At 44.5% G+C, this 21,423-nt stretch overlaps 1 protein-coding gene and 1 pseudogene across 1 annotated transcript in view; one reads left to right on the top strand and one right to left on the bottom strand.

The window, feature by feature from the left end:
• Positions 1 to 501: 501 nt before the first annotated feature.
• The window catches only part of LPAR3 (lysophosphatidic acid receptor 3), a 90,158-nt gene continuing 69,236 nt past the window's right edge, over positions 502 to 21,423 (bottom strand). The window contains exon 3 of the mRNA XM_008264963.5: positions 502 to 2,231. Coding sequence (XP_008263185.1) covers positions 1,900 to 2,231 — 332 coding nt within the window. The 3' untranslated portion in view covers positions 502 to 1,899. The remainder of the gene's footprint in view (positions 2,232 to 21,423) is intronic.
• Positions 8,966 to 9,326, top strand: LOC149125644 (large ribosomal subunit protein eL31 pseudogene; annotated as a pseudogene).

The following is a 21,423-nucleotide window of genomic DNA, read 5'->3' as shown; positions in this document are numbered from 1 at the left end:
TCTAAGCAAGAATATTCTTTGTTTCTCTCCACCCCCTACTAAGGGCTGGGTTTGTCGAGTGTTTTCAGCAAGACCTGAGAACCCAGACGCCTGTCATTTCCAGATATACATTCTTTTCTACTCTTGCACCGCTGTGGATTTGTGTGTGCGTGCACAAAAAGAAAAGCATTACATTTCCACCGGGAGTCTCCACACTTCAGAGCCCCTCCAGACAGCATCCTGAACATGGCTCTCTGCTGCACGGTATAAAAATGGTTCTTTCCTTAAAATAAAACCTTTGCAGATCCCTGAGTAGCTATTTGGGGACTGGAATTCAGTTTCAATTCCCCACTGTTTGGCCAGCTGTGACTCAAAATGCTTACATAAAACACTGAGAGTATGTACTTTGTGGCAAACTTGATGTGTCTTCTGCAATAGAAAGGTGTGCTAGAGTTACCACAAACTGCATTGTTTACTTAGAAAACACACAAAACAATAAGTAGCTCAACAAGAGAGGACACATCTTTTTAAAATTTTATTTTACAGGTAGCTTTGATATAAGCTTCAGATAGACCCACTGACTACACAGTTTGTGAAATCTATACTTTCAAATCATTATACTCTCTATTTTAGGCCATTCTATCTAAAAGCATGGCTTCTCAAATCTTTTTATTACAAGTAGTTCTTGCACAAAAATGTTATATCACAACAGCAAACAATGTAAACGTCTTCTGCAAACTACATAAATACGATCATATCTGCCTGGATGTTCTTCTTCCTTTAGGTCAGAACACACTCTGAGTGCTTCCACAGCCAACTTTGGTCAGTAGCTTTCGGGAGTGCAACCTTGCGTTTTCTTCTTGGCCAACTTGCCCTTTACCTTACCTTCTTAGATCTTCGAAGGAGAATTCAAAATAGAACCCACGGCAAAATTCTGCCCACAAGTAAGACAAGTGCAAGAAACACGTGGATAACTCTGGGCAAAATAGGAGACGTGAAAAGCGCCCACGTATACGGTCTGAGCAGCCATCAGTGGTTGAAACACAAGGGCTGAAGCGAAGCTCCCAGCTGAGGCTCTCTGCTAGGGATCCGGCCTGCTCATCCGCAGATAACCTTGCTCATCCGCACAGCGTTGACTCGGCTCTCTAGAAACTGCTAGTTTCCAAGGGGCACCTCTCTCTCCTTTCTCTTAGACCACAACAGGCTGTGTCTGCAGCTACTGTCCTCGATGGAGCAGTCTCGGTGCCAGCAGATTTACTTCGCCATCAGTGTCTCTGGAGTCTTTAAACACAAAGTTAGGTCATATAAACACACACACAGGCACACACATCTGCACACGTGTGCACACTCGGAGCAGCACACTGAGGCCTGTTTCACTCCCAAGGAGGCTTTAAACGTTTCCCTTGTTTGTTATTATTAAGTCAGTATTTTCCTCGGAATGTTCCTTTAGTTAAACATCAGGTTGAATCTGGAGCCTTTAACGGATTTGTTATTCTTAGGTTCCTATTGAACACTTAGCTACTGGCCATGTTTCTTTGATGGGGAAAAAAACTATTGCCCAAGCATCTCTAAAAAGTACAAATGCATACAAGAAGGACTACAGAGGCTTTCCAAGAAGCTACCTAAGGTGGCTCAAGTAACATTATTTATCATTTATTTTGGCCTGAGCCCTTTAACAACATCCTCTGGTGGAGGCAGCAGAGCCCAGAGCGCCGGCGGGGTGGGCAGATGCTCTGAGCACTTCCCAGGACAAGCAGAAATCCACCGTGCATGTTCTCAAAACGCCCGGTGTCCCTGCTTTGAAATTATGGAAGACAATATTAAAAAAAAAATCTAAATCTAGCAGTGATCAATTCAGACCTCAAATAACACTGTCCATGGGCTTTGGTGGAGACAGGTCACCCCAGGGGCAGCCACAGCTTAGGAGCTGCTGCTTTTATTACAGACTGTGCTTTGGCTAACGCTGTCTTCTATGTACTGGCTGCCCGTGTCGCTCCTGCTGAGGACCGTGGAGGGCACCCGGGAGGGGCGCCTCTCGGGGCTGTTCTCCTGGCAGAAGCAGCAGATCATCTTCTTCATGGTGCTGTACATGTCCTCGTCCTTGTACGAGTAGATGATGGGGTTCATGACGGAGTTGAGCAGTGCCAGCAGCAGGAACCACCTCTTCACGTGCTGCACGCCGCACTGAGTGCAGTTCAGGCCGTCCAGGAGCAGCACCACCAGGCCTGGGGTCCAGCAGACCACAAATGCCCCTGGGGAGAGAGAAGAGGAAGCAACAGGTGCTCAGACTCCAGGCTGCTTATTCGGGGCTCCTTTCTCCCAGCTTTTGGTCAGTGGCATCCAGGGCCCGTAAGGACTTGTTTGGACAACTGCAAAGCAGACTTGCACCCTTCATCTAAGCAAATCTGTGCTTTGGGGAGGCAAACAGCTGGGAACTGCCTTGATTATCAGCCACATTCTAGTTCCCTTATCTGCAAAACACCACTGCACATCCATGATCTCTGGCTGTTCTCTGAACCATGCTGGTGGCACCTGCCATCACTATCCACACTTGACAGCTGAGAAAATTGTGGCTCAATTCCAGGGTGAAATGGTGGGGGAGGACTCCCTGTCTCCAGGGCTTACACTTAATCTTAAATTCTTCTGTTTTCTAAATTAGATTTTTTTTGACAGGCAGAGTTAGTGCGAGAGAGAGAGAGAGACAGAGATAAAGGTCTTCCTTTTCCGTTGGTTCACCCCCCAATGACCGCTACAGCCGGCGTACTGCGCCACTCCGAAGCCAGGAGCCAGGTACTTCCTCCTGTCTCCCATGCGGGTGCAGGGCCCAAGCACTTGGGCCATCCTCTACTGCCTTCCCGGGTCACAGTAGAGAGCTAGATTGGAAGAGGAGCAACTGGGACAGAATCCAGCGCCCCAACTGGGACTAGAACTCGGAGTGCCGGCACAGCAGGCGGAGGATTAGCCAAGTGAGCCACGGTGCCGGCCTCTAAATTAGATTTTTTAGTGCATTTCTGCAAATAAGATGGACTGCAGCTACTGCATTCTCCTAGTGTTTTAACTAAATTACCTACTCGCAAATTTTATTCTTTGTGCATCTGTGTTGATGCTTAGAAAGCACTCCATTCTTGTTGACATAGTCACAGGCTATCTGCTTAATCATAGGCTCTAGGTTTAGATCTGTTTTGCCTGAAATAAATCTTTCATGATAGGATCGTTAAAAACATGCTTTTTAAATTCTGCTACAACTGAATGTGAACAGTGAAGTCTCTTCTGAGTCTCCAGGCAGTGGGTCGTACTTATCTCTGAATTCTGTGAGTTTTCTCCTAACATGAGACAGAGGCTCAACACTGCCCAACTTAGTTGTAATAACCATAGGTAACCTTTATGCTTACTGTAAGCCAGACGCTAGTGTTGACTCTTTCCTTGACTAACACATAGGACCGCTCTGTGGAGTTTGGCATTATTGTCCCCAGCAAAAAATGAGGCACAAGAGAACTTCACTAACTTGCCTACGATCAAGTAGCTTTTAAGGGATACCTATTTTTGAATACAGGCAGTCTTTCTCCACAGGCTGTGCCCTTGTCTACTAGGTGACCCAACTCTGTATTATGCCCATTCAACAAAGATTCATCTCATTTTTTAAAAAATATTTATTTGTTTTTTGAAAGTCAGTTAGGGGCTGGCGCCATCGCTCACTTGGTTAATCCTCCGCCTGCGGCACTGGCATCCCATATGGGTGCCGGCTTCTAGTCCCGGTTGCTCCTCTTCCAGTCCAGCTCTCTGTTGTGGCCCGGGAAGACAGTGGAAGATGGCCCAGGTGCTTGGGCCCCTGCACCCACATGGGAGACCAGGAGGAAGCACGTGGCTCCTGGCTTTGGATCAGCACAGCGCTGGCCGTGGCGGCCATTTGGGGAGTGAACCAACAGAAAGAAGACCTTTCTCGCTGTTTCTCTCTCTCACTATCTGTAACTCTACCTGTCAAATAAAATAAAATAAAATAAATAAATAAATAATAAAAATAAAAAAGAAAGTCAGTTATAAGTTTTATATATATAGAGAGAGAGACCTTCCATCCACTAGTTTATTCCCAAATGGCCACCACAGCTGGAGAAGGGTCAGTCTGAAGCCAGAAGCTTCTTCCGAGTCTCCCATGTGGGCCAAAGGACTTGGGCCATCCTCTGCTGCTTTCCCAGGTGCATTAGCAGGAAGCTGGATCAGAAGCGGAACAGTCGGGACTCAAACCGGTATGCATATAGGATGCCAGCATTGCAAACTATGGCTAACCCTGCTGTGCCACAGTGTCAGCCCCCTCAGCTCATTCTTAAAATGTGCTAGAAGCTATACCAGACAGTCAACAAGGTAGAGACCGACCAAGCATCCAGAAAGCTAAAATGCTAATGGAAGAGAGAGACTAAACAAGCAAGTCTATACAGTGTATCACTAACTAGTTATGCTTGCTGGTTGGAGTGAGTCCTGGAGAGTACAACTGTGGTTTTAACTTCTTTCCAGCAAGACAAGTAAAGAATTTCAGAGAAGTGGTGGAAGGCAGGAAAGTTCCGTGCCCATGTCTACACCTGATGAGCTACTTTTCTAGTTACGTGAATCACTTCTCTGAGCCTCCATTTTCTCCTTTATAAAATAAAGATCATGAACTGGATTGGCTGGGAGGTGGTTGGAAGGATTAGAGATAATGGAAAATGGTGCCCAACACTGTGTTTGGTTTACTAAGCAGTGATTATTCTAGCTTCTTCATTCCCAACAAAATCTGATGTCTCTGAGGTAGCTGGAGGGTCTGGCTCTCTGTTTCATGAGTATAGTTCACAAAACACTCCCTTTTTTCTTCTGTCCTGTATTGTTACTGGTCTCAGTGATGTATGTGGACAAAGAACTGGATGTGGAGATAAGAGATCAGAGATATGGGTCCTAACTGCATGGCCCTGGGCTTTGTTCAGTTGTAAAGTGAGGACTGCAGTCTAGGTCTGGGATTTTTCAAAACATGGGTCAGGATTCCTTGGTGGATATATAGTTTAATGGGTTCGATCAGTTTTTTTGTTTGTTTTTGTTTTAAATGACAGAGAAGAATAGAGTAGCTCCAAGTATATAATATAGACTAAGGGAAGCTTTCTTTCATGAAAAATGTTTTTAGGAACACATTATATTTATGTATATATTGCATATAAATAAAAGTCTATTTCTTACTACTGGGCTTGGTCAAACATTCTGAAAACACTAGTGCAGGAGACAACTCCAGTTACAACAGTAACAAGTGGTAGAACAGTAACACTTGTGTTCTCTGACTCTCCCAGGGAGGGGCTGCCAGGCAGTCCTGAGAGGAGAACCACACACAGCAGACTTCAAAGCACTGGAGCTGCCAGGGCGGAAGTGAAGAATCTTTGCTACATGCAATCGCATACTTCCAAAGAAATCCTGCTGGAAGTGTTCCAAGGCCCTTGTATTAATGGGAAGGAGGGGAAAACTCTATAAAAGTACACATCCAAATTTAATAGAAGATATTACTTGCAAACTAACATAAGGAGGGAAATGGAACTAAAGGAAAAAGAAAAACTCTCAATACAAAAGAAAGGAGGTAGCAACAAGTGCAATGTACAAAGAAAATGGAACAATGCAGTTTGATGATGGAAATGAATACAAATACATTGATAATCAAAGTCAATGAAAATTAAGATATAGTTTAAAGACAGATGAATCTAAGCAGCTTGAGGTCTAACATTATATCTTTATGAATATTGACACAAAATTTATCATCATGCAATAATTCATAATTATTTTCCCTTTGTGTCAAATTACATAAAACAAACCACTCAGTTAACACTTGGCAACTTTTTGTTGAATAATAATTTTGTATTTGGCAGTAAGAATTTAAATAAATTAACTCATGTAATGTTCATATCAACACTTGGAAACAGGCACTAATACTGCCCTCATTTTAAACCTGAGGGAATGGAGGCACAGAGAAATTAGGTGATATTCTCAAAGTCATACAGCTGATCGGAGGCAGGGGCAGGATTGCAGTCCAGGAAGCCTGGGTCCAGAGCCTGCACTCTGTCCACATGCCTGGCTGCCCAACAGTGGGCCACAAAGTGAGTAATGGGAGATGGGCGGAGATACTTCTGGACTTTGAAGTCGCCACTGTTGGTTTGCTAACAAAAGGGTTTTCTGGCCAGAGAAGGAAAGAAGGAAGGAGGTTGGATTGGAGGGAAGGAGGGAGGACTGGAAAGAAGGAAACAAGGGAGGGAGGGACAGAGGGAGAAAGGTAGGGAGAGGAGGAGGAAGGCGGAAGGACAACAAACGTAGAGGCTGGCCACTGGGTTAGAACAGAGACAAGCATCTGCTGCTCTGTCCTTACTGTTTCCAACAGCAGCAAAGGGCAAGGCACCTGGGAAGAGCAGCCCCCTAAGCCCAGGCTGCTAAACTAGAGCACGGCTGCTTCAGGGAGGTTGCCCTGAGCTGACCACATGCCCAGAGGTGACCCTGGGGAACATGGCCATTCTGACTCCTCCATCCAAAGGCGAAGCTTTCTTTCCAAACCCATCTCAGAACAGATGCTCAGTTCATCCAGCGGTCCGTTGATGAGGGCTTTTTACTCTGTGTCTTCAGCTACATATGAAGCACCCAAGAAAAAATTTAAAAGAAGAAAACGTCAAGAATGGTTTTGGCTCTGGGAATCTGTAACCTTAAAGAGACCTTAGAGAATGCGGATAGAAAGACACAAATGGGCAACTGTTCTAATTCTTAAAGCTGGGAAAGCCTGCGTGTGTGTGTGTGTGTGTGTGTGTGTGTGTATGAAATATATGTATCAGCCAGTCCCCTATTAGTCTTCAATAAATTGTAGAAGAAGAAACTAAAAGGTTTGCTGTTTGTGTGTTGATGTTTAGTCTCAAAGCTCGGACTACAACTGCTGGGAACCAGCGGCGTTCAGAGAAGATGTCGTGCCAGGCCCAAATCTCTTTAAAAACAAACAGGAATGAGTCCAGAAGTATCTACCTGGGACCCAGGAGAATAAATTAGGTCTGATTCCCCTGGAGGAGAAAAGGCCTAGAAAAGACATGTGTTAGCCGTCTCCCAAAATCTCAAGGGCATCACACAGTGAGAGGAGCACAGAGGTGTCTCGGGCCGTGTCAGGTCACCTGAACAAGTGGAAAAGGACAAAGAGACAAGACTGGGATGTCACACCTCCTCCAAGCAGATGAAGGGATGGCAGAGAGGAGTCTGCTGTTCAGCACACACACAGCCTCCCTTGACCAGCCACTTCCTTTGCCTGGATTGTCCTGAGACAAACAAAGGCAAGGGATTTTTTCCTAAATGAAAGGTAGGGCTTAGTGTTCACTTTACACATTAAAAAACTCCCTAAATTCTACTGAACTATGAGTTTCTACTTCTTATAAAATTCAAGTAAATATGACTTATTTCACAGACACAATATGGGAACAGGATGGTTAGGCTAAGAACTGATTATAATGGTTTCATTAAGATATTGGTTCCCAAGCTTGGCTGGCCATCCATACTACCGTGGGAGATTTTTAATCATGCAAATTCTGATTGGGATCCACATCAGATCCAACAATCAGAACCTCTGGGGGATAAGAAAATCTGTAGGACTAAGAAGTTCCATAGGTAATTATGACACACGATTAGTTTTGAGAACTATTTCTCATACTGAGTCCAAATGGCTTAATCAAGCTGATTCCATCAGTAAAATCACAGACTCTTACAGACTTAGCAATGAGCCATGGAAAAGACTGTGGGCAGAATTCTCTAAAGCAGGAAAATAAGCATCTTTAGAGATTGGTATCTTCAATTTGTACTTGGAAAAATGGGCACATAACACATAAACATGAGGAGTCTTCAAAAAGTTATGATTTCAAATACATATTATATAAAATCTATGAATATTTCAATAATTTTTTGTACCATAATAAACTTATCTTTGAATTCCATTTTCCATAAATTATTTATTTGAAAGGTAGAGTTATAGAGAGAGAAAGAGAGAGGGAAAGAGAAAAAGAGATCTTCCATCTGCTGATTTACTCCTCAAATGGCTGCAATAGTCGGCCAAAGCCAGGACCCTGGAATTCCATCTGGGTCTCCCATGTGGGTAACGGAACCCAAGTAGTTGGGCCATCCTCCTCTGCTTTCCCAGGCACACAAGCAGGGAGCTGGATTGGAAGTAGAGCAGCTGGGACTTGAACCTGCACTCATTTGGGATGCTGCATTGTGGGCAGCAGTTTAACCACACTGTGTCACAATTGCTGGCCCTTTTCCACAAACTTTTTGAAGTATCTTCACAAATTTACCAACACTGGCAGCAAAGCTACTCTATAGGCCATGCATACACAGTTCTCCTCCAGGCCTCTGTTGATTACTTGGTTTGCCCTGCCAGGCATGCCTTCCCACCTCTCAGTGCAAGGTCTATGTTTCTTTCTAAGCTTAGCTCATATTCCACTTCCTCTACTGGACAACTCCCATTTCTCCAACCCACAGTGACCACTCCCCACTCCCTACTCCTGTGGCACTGGGTACATTATTTGCTTAATTCCATGCTAGCATTTCCTGAGAGCTCTGGGCCGTGCCATGTGCATAAGACCTCGATGCTCCTCTCTTTCAAACCTGTTACAAGCTCACTACTCTTTCCATTAACTCCACCTAACATGAAAAAGTTGAAGTTCAATAGCTTTTCCTAGGTTCAGGAGCCAACAAATAGAAGAGTTATATCTTGAACCTGAGCCTTCCCAATGGACGCTCTTGAGCACTATGTTATGATGGAGGTAGGTTTTAATACATGAGTCCTATCTCTCAGGCACGTTACAGACTTCCTAAGTATGCAAGCTGTGCCTCATACCTGTTTGTACCCTGGGAACTGAGCAAGAAGGCCCACATTTAGTAGCAGGAGAGATGAGTTAGGCGAATGTAACTGAAGTTAATTAACAGTCAAAAGAGGCTTCCTTTCCAACTTGGCCCCTATGAGATGGCTCTCACAACGAAGGGTGGCAAGAAGAAGGGCCATTCTGCCATCAACCAGGTGGTGACCCAAGGATCCACTATCAACATTCACAAGTGCATCCATGGAGTGGGCTTCAACAAGTGTGCCCCTCAGGCACTCACAGAGATCCAGATGTTCACCATGAAAGAGAGGGGACTCCAGATGTGTGCATCAACACCAGGCTCAGCATCAAAGGAATAAGGAATGTCCCATACCACATTCGCATGAGATTGTCCAGAAAACATAATGAGGATGAAGTTTCGCCAAACAAGCTCTGCGCTTTGGTTACCTATGTACCTGTCACACTTTCAACAATCTACAGTCAACGTGGATGAGAACTGATTAAGTCAGTACAGCGCCAGGTACTGTACCAGATGCAGCTCTTGTTGATGTAAGTAAGTAGTGTACTGTCTTGCCCATCAGGGACTGACAGGGATGGAAGCTGAACATGGTGACTCTAGTACTGTCAGAAAATTAGCTGAAGTGACACCCAGTTGAACTGCGTTAGGAAGGTTAGGAATGACAGTGCAGAGATGAAACACAGCATGATGCATTTGAGGAATTCCACATAGTTTGGGATGGTTTTTAACCAGAAAGGCAACTGAGAAGGGAACACAGGGCCAGACCCAAAAGATCCTGTGTGAAGTACTCAGGAGTTTGGGTTAAAGCATAGACACTGTCAGCCTTTCACAACCAGGAGTTCATCCAAAGACTTTAGTCTGAATGCCTTCAGACACCATTGTATATAATGAAATAACTTTTTTTTCCAAGTATCTACAATGATATGAATTATATACTGCTTTTGAGAAGATTAAGGAAATATTTCTCTATTCTATGGTTCATAAAGAAACCCTAATGAGAAAGCTCAGGTCAAAGGTTTTTCAGACTCAGTAGCAACTCACTAGGTTGTGAAATCAATTTAGTGGGTTTGCAATCAGCAATTTAAAAAATGGTGAAACAGGCCGGCACCACGGCTCACTAGGCTAATCCTCCGCCTGCGGCACCAGCACCCCAGGTTCTAGTCCCAGTCGGGGTGCTGGATTCTGTCCTGGTTGCTCCTCTTCCAGGCCAGCTCTCTGCTGTGGCTCAAGAAGGCAGTGGAGGATGGCCCAAGTGCTTGGGCCCTGCACCCCATGGGAGATGGGGAGGAAGCACCTGGCTCCTGGCTTCAGATCAGCGCAACGCGCCAGCCGTAGCGGCCACTTGGGGGGTGAACCAACGGAAGGAAGACCTTTCTGTCTCTCTCTCTCTCTCACTGTCTAACTCTGCCTGTCCAAAAAAAAAAAAAAAAAGGTGAAACAGAAAACTTCAGAGTACATCAAGTGTAGTATGAAAGTTATTTCAGCTACATTCAAAAACATATGTGTATTGCCCTGTGATACAGAATGTATACATTTCTCTCTCTCTCTTTTTAAAGATTTATTTATTTATTTGAAAGTTACACAGAGAAGGAAAGGCAGAGAGGGAGAGGTCTTCCATCTGCTGGTTCACTCCCCAATTGGCCACAACAGCCAAAGCTGGGCCGATCCAAAGCCAGGAGCCAAGAGCTTCTTCCAGGTCTCCCACGTGGGTGCAGGGGCCCAAGGATTTGGGCCATCCTCCATTGCTTTCCCAGGCCACAGCAGAGAGCTGGATGGGAAGTGAAGCAGCCGGGTATCAAATCAGCACGCGTATGGGATGCCGGCACCACAGGCTTAACCCACTTTGCCAGAGCGCCATCTCTGAATGTATGCATTTCTTATTGTGGGATTCAATTTTTAAAATCAGAAGTTTGAAATCTGCTTCCACAGATCTGTGCCTGAAAGAATTTTTAAAAATTAATACCACCTACATATTTTTGAAGATTTATTATTTATTTGAAAGGTAGAGTTACAGAGAGAAGGAGAGACAGAGATCTTCTATCTGCTGGTTTACTTCCCTAAAGGCTTCAAAGCCAGGAGCCAAGAGCTTCTTCTGGGTTTCCCATGTGGCTGCAGGGGCCCAGGGACTTTGGCCATCCTCCACTGCATTCCCAGGTGCATGAGCAGGGAGTTGGATCGGAAGTGGAGCAGCTGGGACTTGAACCAGTACCCACATGGGATGCTGGCACAGCAGGCCGCAACTTAACCCACTGCTCCATGGCACTGGCTCCTCAAACATTTTTTTTAAAGTAAAGAAATATTTCACCCAAAAGAAACGTACTATTAAACTTCATAATCTGAGCTGCTCTGGCTTAAAACTCAAACAAACAAAAAAAGTCGGGGTGGGGGGAGAGGGTGTTGGCTGAAGTCTTGCATTGTAAAATTTGCTCTTATCTTTGCACTCCAAAACTCCTCCCCCATGCACACACTAAGGCACTACTTGGTGCCAAGAAACTCTTGGTAACGCTACTGACCACACTTTGAAAGTTACCATTATAGAATAGTGGTTCCCTGAAGAATTCTAATCAATGGTGTGGATAAGCCTTATATGGTTGGCCTTTGGTATCAGGGAGAATTGTTTCCAGGACCTCCTATGGATACTAAAATCTACACATGCTCAAATATCTTATATAAAATGGTACAGAATCTATGTACATGCTCCTATATAATTTAAATCATCTCCACATTATCTGTAATATCTAATACAATGCAAGTGTTATGTAAATAATTATTACACTATATTGGTTAGCAACAGTACAGTTCAGTACAGACTCGACCATTGTAGATCTAAGTACACAGTACACATCAACAACAACACAATTATTTTTCAAAGATTTTTGATCCTTAATTAAATCCATGGATGAGGAACCCTTGGATAGACTGGAACAATTGTGTTTCATTTTTAAAAAATTTCTTCATTTTTGAAAGGCAGAAAGAGAGAGAGATCTTGCATCTGCTGGTTCACTCCTCAAATGTTCCAAACAGCCAGGGCTAGTCCATGCTGAAGCCAGGAACCTGGAACTCAGTTTGGGTTTCTCACATGGGTTGTAAAGACCCAACTACTTGAGCTGTCATCTTTGCCTCCCAGTGAGCGCATTATCAGGAAGCAAGGTCAGAATCAGAGAAGCTGGGACTCAAACCGTGTACTATGACATGGAATGTGGGCATCCCAGGCAGCACCTTAAGTGCTGCACCAAATGCCTACCACCCCTGCCCCGCCCAATTGTAATTTAGAGCAAAGCTTTATCTGAGTACTCAGGGGGAAAGGAGGCATGTAAAACTAAAGTCTTGCTCCAATGGCATCAGCCTCACATGAGTGCCCTTACCCAGTCCTGCCCAATGAGATACAGAAGAAGGTGTGACCTGGGCATCTCCAGTTTTAACCAGTTCCCTGGGGAATGCACGATAACATTTGAGAGCAATGACTCTAGGCAGGGAGACTCCTTAGGACTGGCAAAAATCCAGGTGACACTGACCAAACAGTGGGTGTGGAGATGAACAGAAGTAGATGGGTTTGAGGTGGTGAGGAGGAAGGTACCTAAGACGTCATGATGAGCACTGGTCTAGGAAGTGAGGTGGAAAAAAGAACCCAGGGAGGCTGGGTAGCACGTGGCTGGGATAACTGGGTAGGGGAGACAGAGGAGGGACATGGTGACAAGGTGGAGATTTTAGGCAGTGGGTGCTTAAGAGTGTCTGGAACCCCTCTGGTTGGGGATGTAGAAGGCAGCCAGAAGCAGGGGTCAGAACCTTGAGAGCTCCAAGTCGAAATGTGGACTCAGGACTCAGCGACAATGGGAGGCACTGAAGCCTTCTGTCCTTCCATTAATAAACATTTCCTAAATAAACACCTAGCATGTGTCAACTATGAAGAGTGAATGTCTTCATGATGATTAAGTTTGGAGAGCAAATCTAATGTCCTTCTATCATCAAGTGATGGGCAGTTACATTGATAACAAGCAACCATTTTTTATTTTAATGACTTTTTAATTTTACTTGAGTATCTGTTTGAGATTCACTAATAGTTCAGTTAGACAATATATGAGCTTTCCTTTAATAATTAAATAAAATAATTTTAGTCTATACCAAAAATCAATAAGTTCAATGTTAATTTTTAAAGTATATCATATATATATGAATATTCAATTACAGTATTGAGATGACATTTTAATTATTGAAATTTAAGGTAATCAGAAACACCAACTTAAGGAATGTATAAAACTTTGGAAGGAAGTTACAATTAAAAATGAAAATGTTGGTGACAAGTAAAAATAAGATCTTTCAAAATTCCTAATCAATATTATACTTAGACAATTTGTAGCCACTGCTCACCTCGATTTGGAAGTTTACAGAACATCTCAAACAATGCTCTGGCTCTGGCTTCATCTCCACATTCTAGGAAGTAAGCAGCACATCACTCGTGTGTGGGAGACACACCCCCCTGGAGTGTATTTAAGATGGTTCAGGAGGTGGGCTTGCGGTGCTGTGCTTCAGGTGCAGTTTCAGACACCCACACCCCACATGGAAGTGCCTGGTTAGATTCCCAGCTCCCTTGCTCTCAGTCTAGCTTCTGCTTATGGGCACTGTAGCAGGCAGCAGGCAGTGGCTCTAGTCCTCGGGTCCCTGCTACCCATGTGGGAGACCTGCATGTAGTTTCAGGCTCTTGGCTTCAACAGGGCCCACCCCTAGCTGTCAGGGGCATTTTGGGAGTGAACTAGCAAATGGAAGCGCTCTCTCTATGTATCTCTCTGCCTTTCAAATACAATGGAAATAAATTAATTAATTAAGAAGAGATTAAACATTCCTGGGGTTTGGGTTAGAGACAGAATGTTCAGAAGGCTGGGGCTAGATGAAACCTGCTCTTCAGAACTCATCCTTTACTCTTCCATCCAGTGATCCTAGAGGCATATTTCCATCTGTTTAAAAGCTCACACACGGAATTAACAAACAAACAAACAAACAACTTGACATGTGAGTGGCACACAGATAAAACACCCATAACAATACAAACAACTGCACAAAGTAGTCTCACTTTGGCACAAGGACTACTAAGCTCATCAGCCAGGAGGATATGATTTAAATCTGTTCACTCTGTTATTCTTTGCTTTTAGCCCAGGAAAAAGCAGCAGGACACAAGCAATAATACTAACCTAGGAAGCCACAGGGCTGTCTGATTTACTAAAATAGAAAATTACAACTCCACATAAAAATCAGGTTGTGGACCTCATCCTAGGGAAGTACTCTTCTTCCTTGAAAAAGAATTTTGAAAGTAAAATTTTGAAGCACGTATCTATTTTGGGTTAGAAGCATTATAATGTGTGAGTCACATGAATAGAATATTCAGGTGAAAATTCACGAATGGCATTAAGGAACTTGTTCAACAATTTTAAAATACAACTTTCGGATGTGGTGTGCATTTAGATTCATATTCATTTACCCACAGGATTTTTTTAAAAATGCATTTATTGGAAGGCAGAATTACAAAGAAAGAGGAAGAGAGAGAGGGAGAAAGAGAGAGAGAGAGAGAGAGAGAGAGAGGAGAGAGGGGAGCAGAGAGAGAGATGGATCTTCCATCTGCTGGTTTACTCCCCAAAAGGCTAGAATGGTCAGGGCTGGCCAAAGCCAGGAGCCTGGAATTCCATCTGGGTCTCCTACATGGGTAGAGAGGCCCAAGGACTTGGGCCACCTTCTGCTGCTTTCCCAGGCACATTAGCAGGGGACTGGATTGGAAGTGGTGCAGTCAGAGCTTAAACAGGCAAATATATATGGGATGCTGGCATTACAGGTGGTGGCTTAACCTGCTGCGCCACAACGCAAGCCCTTACCCACAGAATTTTAGAAGCCCAATGATTGAGAAAATAGATTGTCACATAGGTGGAAGGAATGAAAATATGATTTAGTAAGTCTGAATTATTTATACTGCAGAAAACAAGAAAACACAAAGATACTTCAACTAGGTGACAAGGAGTCAGATATCCCACAAATGATTCATTTAGCAGCACTGCTACCACTGCTGGATCTTTTGCCTCTAACAACCAGTTTAGACACTTGCTTTAAATTTGTGGCCAGCTTTGGAAAGCTGGAAATCTCGATGCCAGGGAGTTGTGAGATGAAATTTAAAACAGAGTCATACCAGCTAGAACCACAGCCTAGACCTAATTCTAGTGTTTAACTCTTGGCAATAGTTGGAAATCATAAACTATATAAGTAAGAAAACACCATCTCCACCTCCAGATGCCACGTTAAGCACCATGTGTACCGACCAACAATGCTTTACTCCCTCACTAACGATCACACCAAGGGCTTTCTGGCATCTAAGGAGAGGTGTGAGGTCAGCTATCTGGATGGGCAGAGGAGCAGCTGGTTGCTCAGTGGAGTCTTAGAGACTGACGGATCCTAACTAGCCCTGCCCAAGGATCTGAAGTTCTTCCAGCTGGAGGTGTGCCTGCGGATGAGGAAGGCCTTCGTTGTGCCTCCCGGAGATGCACTGACACATTAAGCTGTAGGTACAGAACATTTTATCACACAAACTGCACTAGCACAGAACAGGGCCCTGAGGGAATGGAAGAGGGCTCTCTTTTACGGGGCTGAAAATTTTTGAAAGGACTAAAAGCATGGGGCAGTGCACAGGAAAGTCAACTAGAAGAGGAAACCAGACTCTGGACGTGCAGACGGCACAAAACGCTGTTCTGAGCCCAGAGGAAGGGAATGGGAAGTGAGCAGGAACTGGAGGAGTGGGCTGAAACCATGCCTCCTGTCGGAGATGAACCTGGAAGGATTGCAGCACAGTAGAGCTCAGGGCTGCCAACGTCCTCACATCGAGCTTCCGCTCCTCACCCTAGCCCAGCAGCCATCACTAACCACCACAACACTACTGGCTTCAGAGCCCAGCTCTGACACAGAGTCCTTTGCTGTCCAGTTCTCCAGGCAGCCTCCAGCCCTGCAGTGGAAACTTTCAGGGAGAGGAAACTCACTTCCCATTCCTCTTCCAGTAAAAAGAGCACAGGCCTGAGGTCAAGCAGATCCTGAGTTGAAATTCCGTGTATGGGGGCCGGCACTGTGACATGGTGGGTAAAGATGCCGCCTGAAGTGCTGGCGTATCATAAGGGCACTGGTTCCTGTCCTGGCTGCGCCTCTTGTGATCCAGCTCTCTGCTATGGCCTGGGAAAGCAACAGAAGATGGCCCAAGTCCTTGGGCCCTTGCACCCATGTGGGAGACCTGGAGGAGGCTCCTGGCTCCTGGCTTCAGATAGGCGCAGCTCCAGCCGTTGTGGCCAATTGGAAAGTGAACCAATGGATAGAAGATCTCTCTCTCTCTCTGACTTTCAAGTAAATAAATCTTTAATATATATATATATTAATATATTAATATATATATTTTATATATAAATATGTATAAGTATATATATATTATATATATATATAAAAGAAAGAAATTCAGTGTATGAGTGAAGGCAAACCATTCTCTTTTCTGGACCTCCTATTAGCTATGAAACGAACTATGGGACTTTTGTGAGAATCATTGAAACAACATGTGAAGAGGGCCAAACACAGAAAACGCTCAGAAAATGTGAGTTTCGATTGCCCACAAGTATTGGTTACTTCCCCTACCGTGCTTCTTCTGCAGTTTATAGGCAGTGCCTCAGTAGCAGCTGTGTGCCTACAGGTGTATGTGCGTGGGTGTGTGCACACTCACATCTTAGTCCATTTGCTGCTGCCATCATAGAATACCACAGACTAAGAAAACGGTAAACAATAGGAGTTTATTTGGCTCGTGGGTCTGAAGGCTGGGAAATGCAAAATCATGTGGCCCAGTATCTGGGGAGGACTTCTGTGCTGTGACATATCATGGCAGGATGCACAAGATCGGGGGGAGGAGCAAGCTTAGCACAAACCTGCTCTGGAGATAACTAGCTCGGTCCCAGGATGACGACATTGGGCTATTCATGAGCACACAGCCCTCACGGCCAAACTGCCTCTTAAAGGATTCATGTCTTAATATTATTGTAATGGCAATTACATTTCTTTTTTTTTTAAGATTTATTTATTTATTTGCAAGTCAGAGTTACACAGAGAGAGAAGGAGAGGCAGAGAGAGAGAGAGCGAGCGAGAGCGGTCTTACATCCGATGGTTCACTCCTCAGATGGCCACAATGGCCGGAGCTGTGCCAATCCAAAGCCAGGAGCCAGGAGCTTCTTCCAGGTTTCCCACATGGGTGCAGGGGCCTAAGGATTTGGGCCATCTTCTACTGCTTTCCCAGGCCACAGCAGAGAGCTGGATTGGAAGAGGAGCAGCAGGGTCTCGAACTGGCGCCCATATGGGATGCTGGCACTTCAGGCCAGGGCGTTAACCCACTGCGCCACAGCGCTGGCCCCGTGGCAATTAAATTTCAACATGAGTTCTGGAGGGGACATTAAAACCACAGCACTTGTGCACTCACACTCACAATTAATTACACTCCCCCCATTTCTATACTCTTGTACCTGCCTTGTTGACTGACATCCTCAAGAGAGACAGATCCCTTTCTTATCTTTCTCAACTGAGACTATCCGGTGCTTAGCCAAGTGCCCTAGACCCAGTAGGTACCTAATGGATGCTCACCAGATGGAAGAGTAGGATTCTTTATTAGAGTCCAAAACCTAGAGTACAGTTTTCATAATGTAATTCTATTTCTCTGCTCTCTGTTTCTCCACCTATATATTAACGTGTTGGGCAAGAATGACCTGTAGGGCTACTTCTGATGCTTACATTTTATGGTTATGGTTTTTATTCAGTTTTCTTTAATTATAGCCAATATATAGCCCAGGTAACTGAGAAGAAAGGCAAAAATGGATGCCTCGCATAGTGCCAGGTAAGAGAATTCTGTGGTAAAACTTCAGATGCATGTCATGATCGCAGCAGAAACTGGGGTCTTGATGGGGCATTCAGAGCTCTTTTGGACATTCAATATTTATTCTACTAGTGTACAGGGAGCATTTAAGTCCTAGGCGCTGTGCTGAATCACCAGCAATAACAAGGAGACCGATGCGTAAACGGTTACTATGCAGGCATAAACAAGATGCTGTAAGGGTCTGACTCATCGTCTCCATGACAGTGAGAATGAGTGTCCCCAGTAGCATCACCATGGATTGAGGTTTGTTTTGGCTTTTTGATTTATTCAAGAGGCAGAGAGACAGAAATGGATAGAGGGAGAAAACCATGATCTGCTGCTTCACTTTCCAAATGCCTGTAATGGGCTAGGGTTGAACTTGGCAAAAGCAGGAGGTAGAATCTCAACCCAAGTCTCCCACAGCGGTGGCAGAAACCCAGTTCATTGAGCCATCAACCACTGCCACGCAGGGTCTGCATTAGCAGGAAGCTGGAGTCAGGAGCTGGGACTGAGTATCAAACCCAGGTACTCCATTGTGGAACATGTCTTAAACAGTAGACTCGACACCGGCCCTGGATTTAGTATTTAAATGGATAGACGTATTAGGAATACCTCTGGCTGTGCATTGTGGATAAAGGTCATGTAGGGGGACCACTGGATTGGTGCTCTTGCTCCCAGGACTGGACTTTTTCTCTCCCTTCTACTATCTTGTTAGGGAGGGAGAGAGGTGAGGAGTGTGGTTTTCTTCTTGGAACCATAGCTATGGAGCGCATGAAATCTGTTCTCTTTATACTAATAAAAAAAGATTTAAAAAAAGAAGTCTATGACTGCTGCACTATAAGATACCTCTGTTTAAAGATACACCATTAAATAAAATATTCCAAGGTTTTTAATAACTCTAAGAGGTTTCTAACTCAGAGAAAGTTCCAGGAGGCAAGGTCAGGCCTGTCCTTGTCACTAGGAAAGTGGGCAGCCCCTCAGGGCCCCAATTCTTCCCTCTTGAGGGGACTCAAAACCATGTGAGTGAGCAATATTGCAAAGTCACAAGTTGAGGGACTGTGCACCAACAGAACCCACCAGCCATCTAAGTGAAGAAAAAACCATCACGCAGACATTGTGCAGACACCACACCACCTGTGGGTGAGGCCGCCCAGGTGTGGACTGCAGCGCCCTGGAAATGCCAGTCACAGAGCCTAACGGCGCCCACAGAGCTGTGCAGTGTGACGACTCCGCCAGCAGTAACATCACTACCCAACAGCTCTCAAGTAGCTCAGGAGTGCTCAATAGGCACATCTTGTAAAAACTGACAGAAGTGATTTTTACACAGTTTGAAGACTATCTGCTAGCTCTTCACACAAGTCAGTATTTGTCCTTTCTGATGAATACTTTATCAGCAAACTTCAACAAGAATTTCAGCCAAGATTTTAGGTCAGAAATGTTCCTCAGTGAATACTGTGGGTCTGCAAGATTCTTTTTCTTTCTACTTACTCGAGGCTTTTTTTGAATGGTTAAAGTTTTTTTTTTTTTTTAAGATTTATTTATTATAAAGGCAGAGTTACAGAAACAGAGGGAGAGGAAGAAAAAGAGAAAGATCTTCCATCCATTAGGTTATTCCTCAAATGGTCACAATGGCCAAGGCTGTGCCAGGCCGAAGCCAAGAGCCAGGAACTTCTTCTGGGTTTCCCACGTGGGTATGGGGACGAAGCACTTGGGCCATCTTTGCTACTCTCTCAAGTGCATTAGCAGAGAGCTGGATTGGAAGTGGAGCAGCTGGGACTTGAACCAGGGCCATACTGGAAGCTGGTGTTACAGGCAGCGGATTTACCTGCTATGCCACAAAGTCCACAGCAAAAGTTCTTATTTTTTAACTTTAAGATTTACAAAACCCCTCAGAATTCTAGAAATTTTCTTAAAGATTTATTTTACTTATTTGAAAGAGTTACAGAGAGAGGTAGAGACAGAGAGAGAGGTCTTCCATCCTCTGGTTCACTCCCCAGATGGCTGCAACGGCCAGAGCTGTGCCGATCTCAAGCCAGGAGCCAGGAGCTTTTTTCCAGGTCTCCCACGTGAGTGCAGGGGCCCAAGGACTTGAGCCATCTTCCACGGCTATCCCAGGCCATAGCAGAGAGCTGGATCAGAGGAGGAGCAGTCAGTATGAGAACCAGCACCCATATGGGATTCTGGCACTGCAGGAGGTGGCTTTACCCACTATGCCACAGTGCTGGCCCCCCAAATGACTTTTACCCTCTTCCTTATAACTTTTATTGTGTTAATTTTTTGCTGTAAGCATGTTTTTGTTTTAAATAACATACCCTTACTAAAACTACTTCCATTTCTATTTTGGTGACAAATATACACTGTATACTATATACTATATGTATTATATATATAATTTTAAAGATTCACTTATTTATTTGAAAGGCAGAGATACAGTGAGAGAAGGAGAGAGGGAGGGACAGAGAGAGAGAGAAAGAGAGAATCTTTCATCCTCTGGTTTTCTCTTCAAATGGCCACAATGGCCAGGGCTGAGCCAGGCCAAAGCCAGGAGCCAGGAGCTTCTTCCAGGTCTCACACGTGGGTGCAGGGACCGAAGAACTTGGCCGTTTTCTGCTGCTTTTCCCAGGTACACCAGCAAGGAACTATACCAGAAGTGGAGCAGCTGGGACTTAAAATGGTGCTCATATGGGATGCTGGCACTGCAGACAGAGGCTTAACCCTCTATGCCACAGTGCCATCCCCCAACAAATATATTTTCATGAGCTAGATTCTATTGCAAAAATGCCACAAGAGGATTCTACAAGTTGTGAAACTAGAAGTTGACGATTGCTTCTCCCAAGGAATGTTTTAATGCCAGTTTCACTCCATTCTGTTGTAATTAGTTTACTAAATAGGAAGATACCCAGTAAGAACATAAAGTCATTAAATGACAAACTTATGTAATAACTCTTGAGGTGGAATCAATAAAAATAAACTGTGTAAAATGGAAGGTTACTGAAATATTAATTAAATTTTTGTCTATTGGTTGTACATTAAGTAAAAAAATGTCCAAAGCTAAAGAAAGAGAAATATACTGTACTGTATACTGAGCCAAAAGGTCCCAAATGACCCCTTCCCCTAAGACCATGACTATGGGTAGTCCCCAGCTGAACACAGGGGCTGGGGAAGTGGAGGCCACCACAGAGCGTTATGGGGTGGAGGGCCCTAGACTCCTTTATTTATTTACCATCAGATGATGAAGGGCCACATAAGTCCATCTTCCAGACAAATGAGGCTTAAACACCCTTCAAATAGAAGCACTAACCCCTTTCCTTAAGAAATGGAGCCTACTGATCACAACCTGGCTATTTTTTAGTTTTGCCTTTTAAATTTGTTTGAGAGGCACACACACACACGCACACACACACACACACACACAGACTGAACTCCCTTCTGCTGCTCAACTCCCAAAATGCCCATAATGGTAGGGACTTGGCCACGCTGAAGCCAAGAACCAGGAGCTTAATCCAGATCTCCCATGTGATTGAAAGGAAACCAATTACTTGAGCCATTGCCTGCTGCCTCCCAGGCTACATAATTGGAGGAAGTTGAAGTCAGGAGCTGTAGGTTTGCATCATGCCTAAGCACTCCAATATGGGACACTGGCATCTCAAATGATGACTTAACCACTAGGCCACATG

Source organism: Oryctolagus cuniculus, chromosome 7 (genome assembly GCF_051225735.1).
Source record: "Oryctolagus cuniculus isolate XC-2025 breed Fujian yellow rabbit chromosome 7, ASM5122573v1, whole genome shotgun sequence".
Taxonomy (NCBI): domain Eukaryota; kingdom Metazoa; phylum Chordata; class Mammalia; order Lagomorpha; family Leporidae; genus Oryctolagus; species Oryctolagus cuniculus.
The sequence above is the reverse complement of the archived record's forward strand: the minus strand, read 5'-3'. Positions and strand labels throughout refer to the sequence as shown.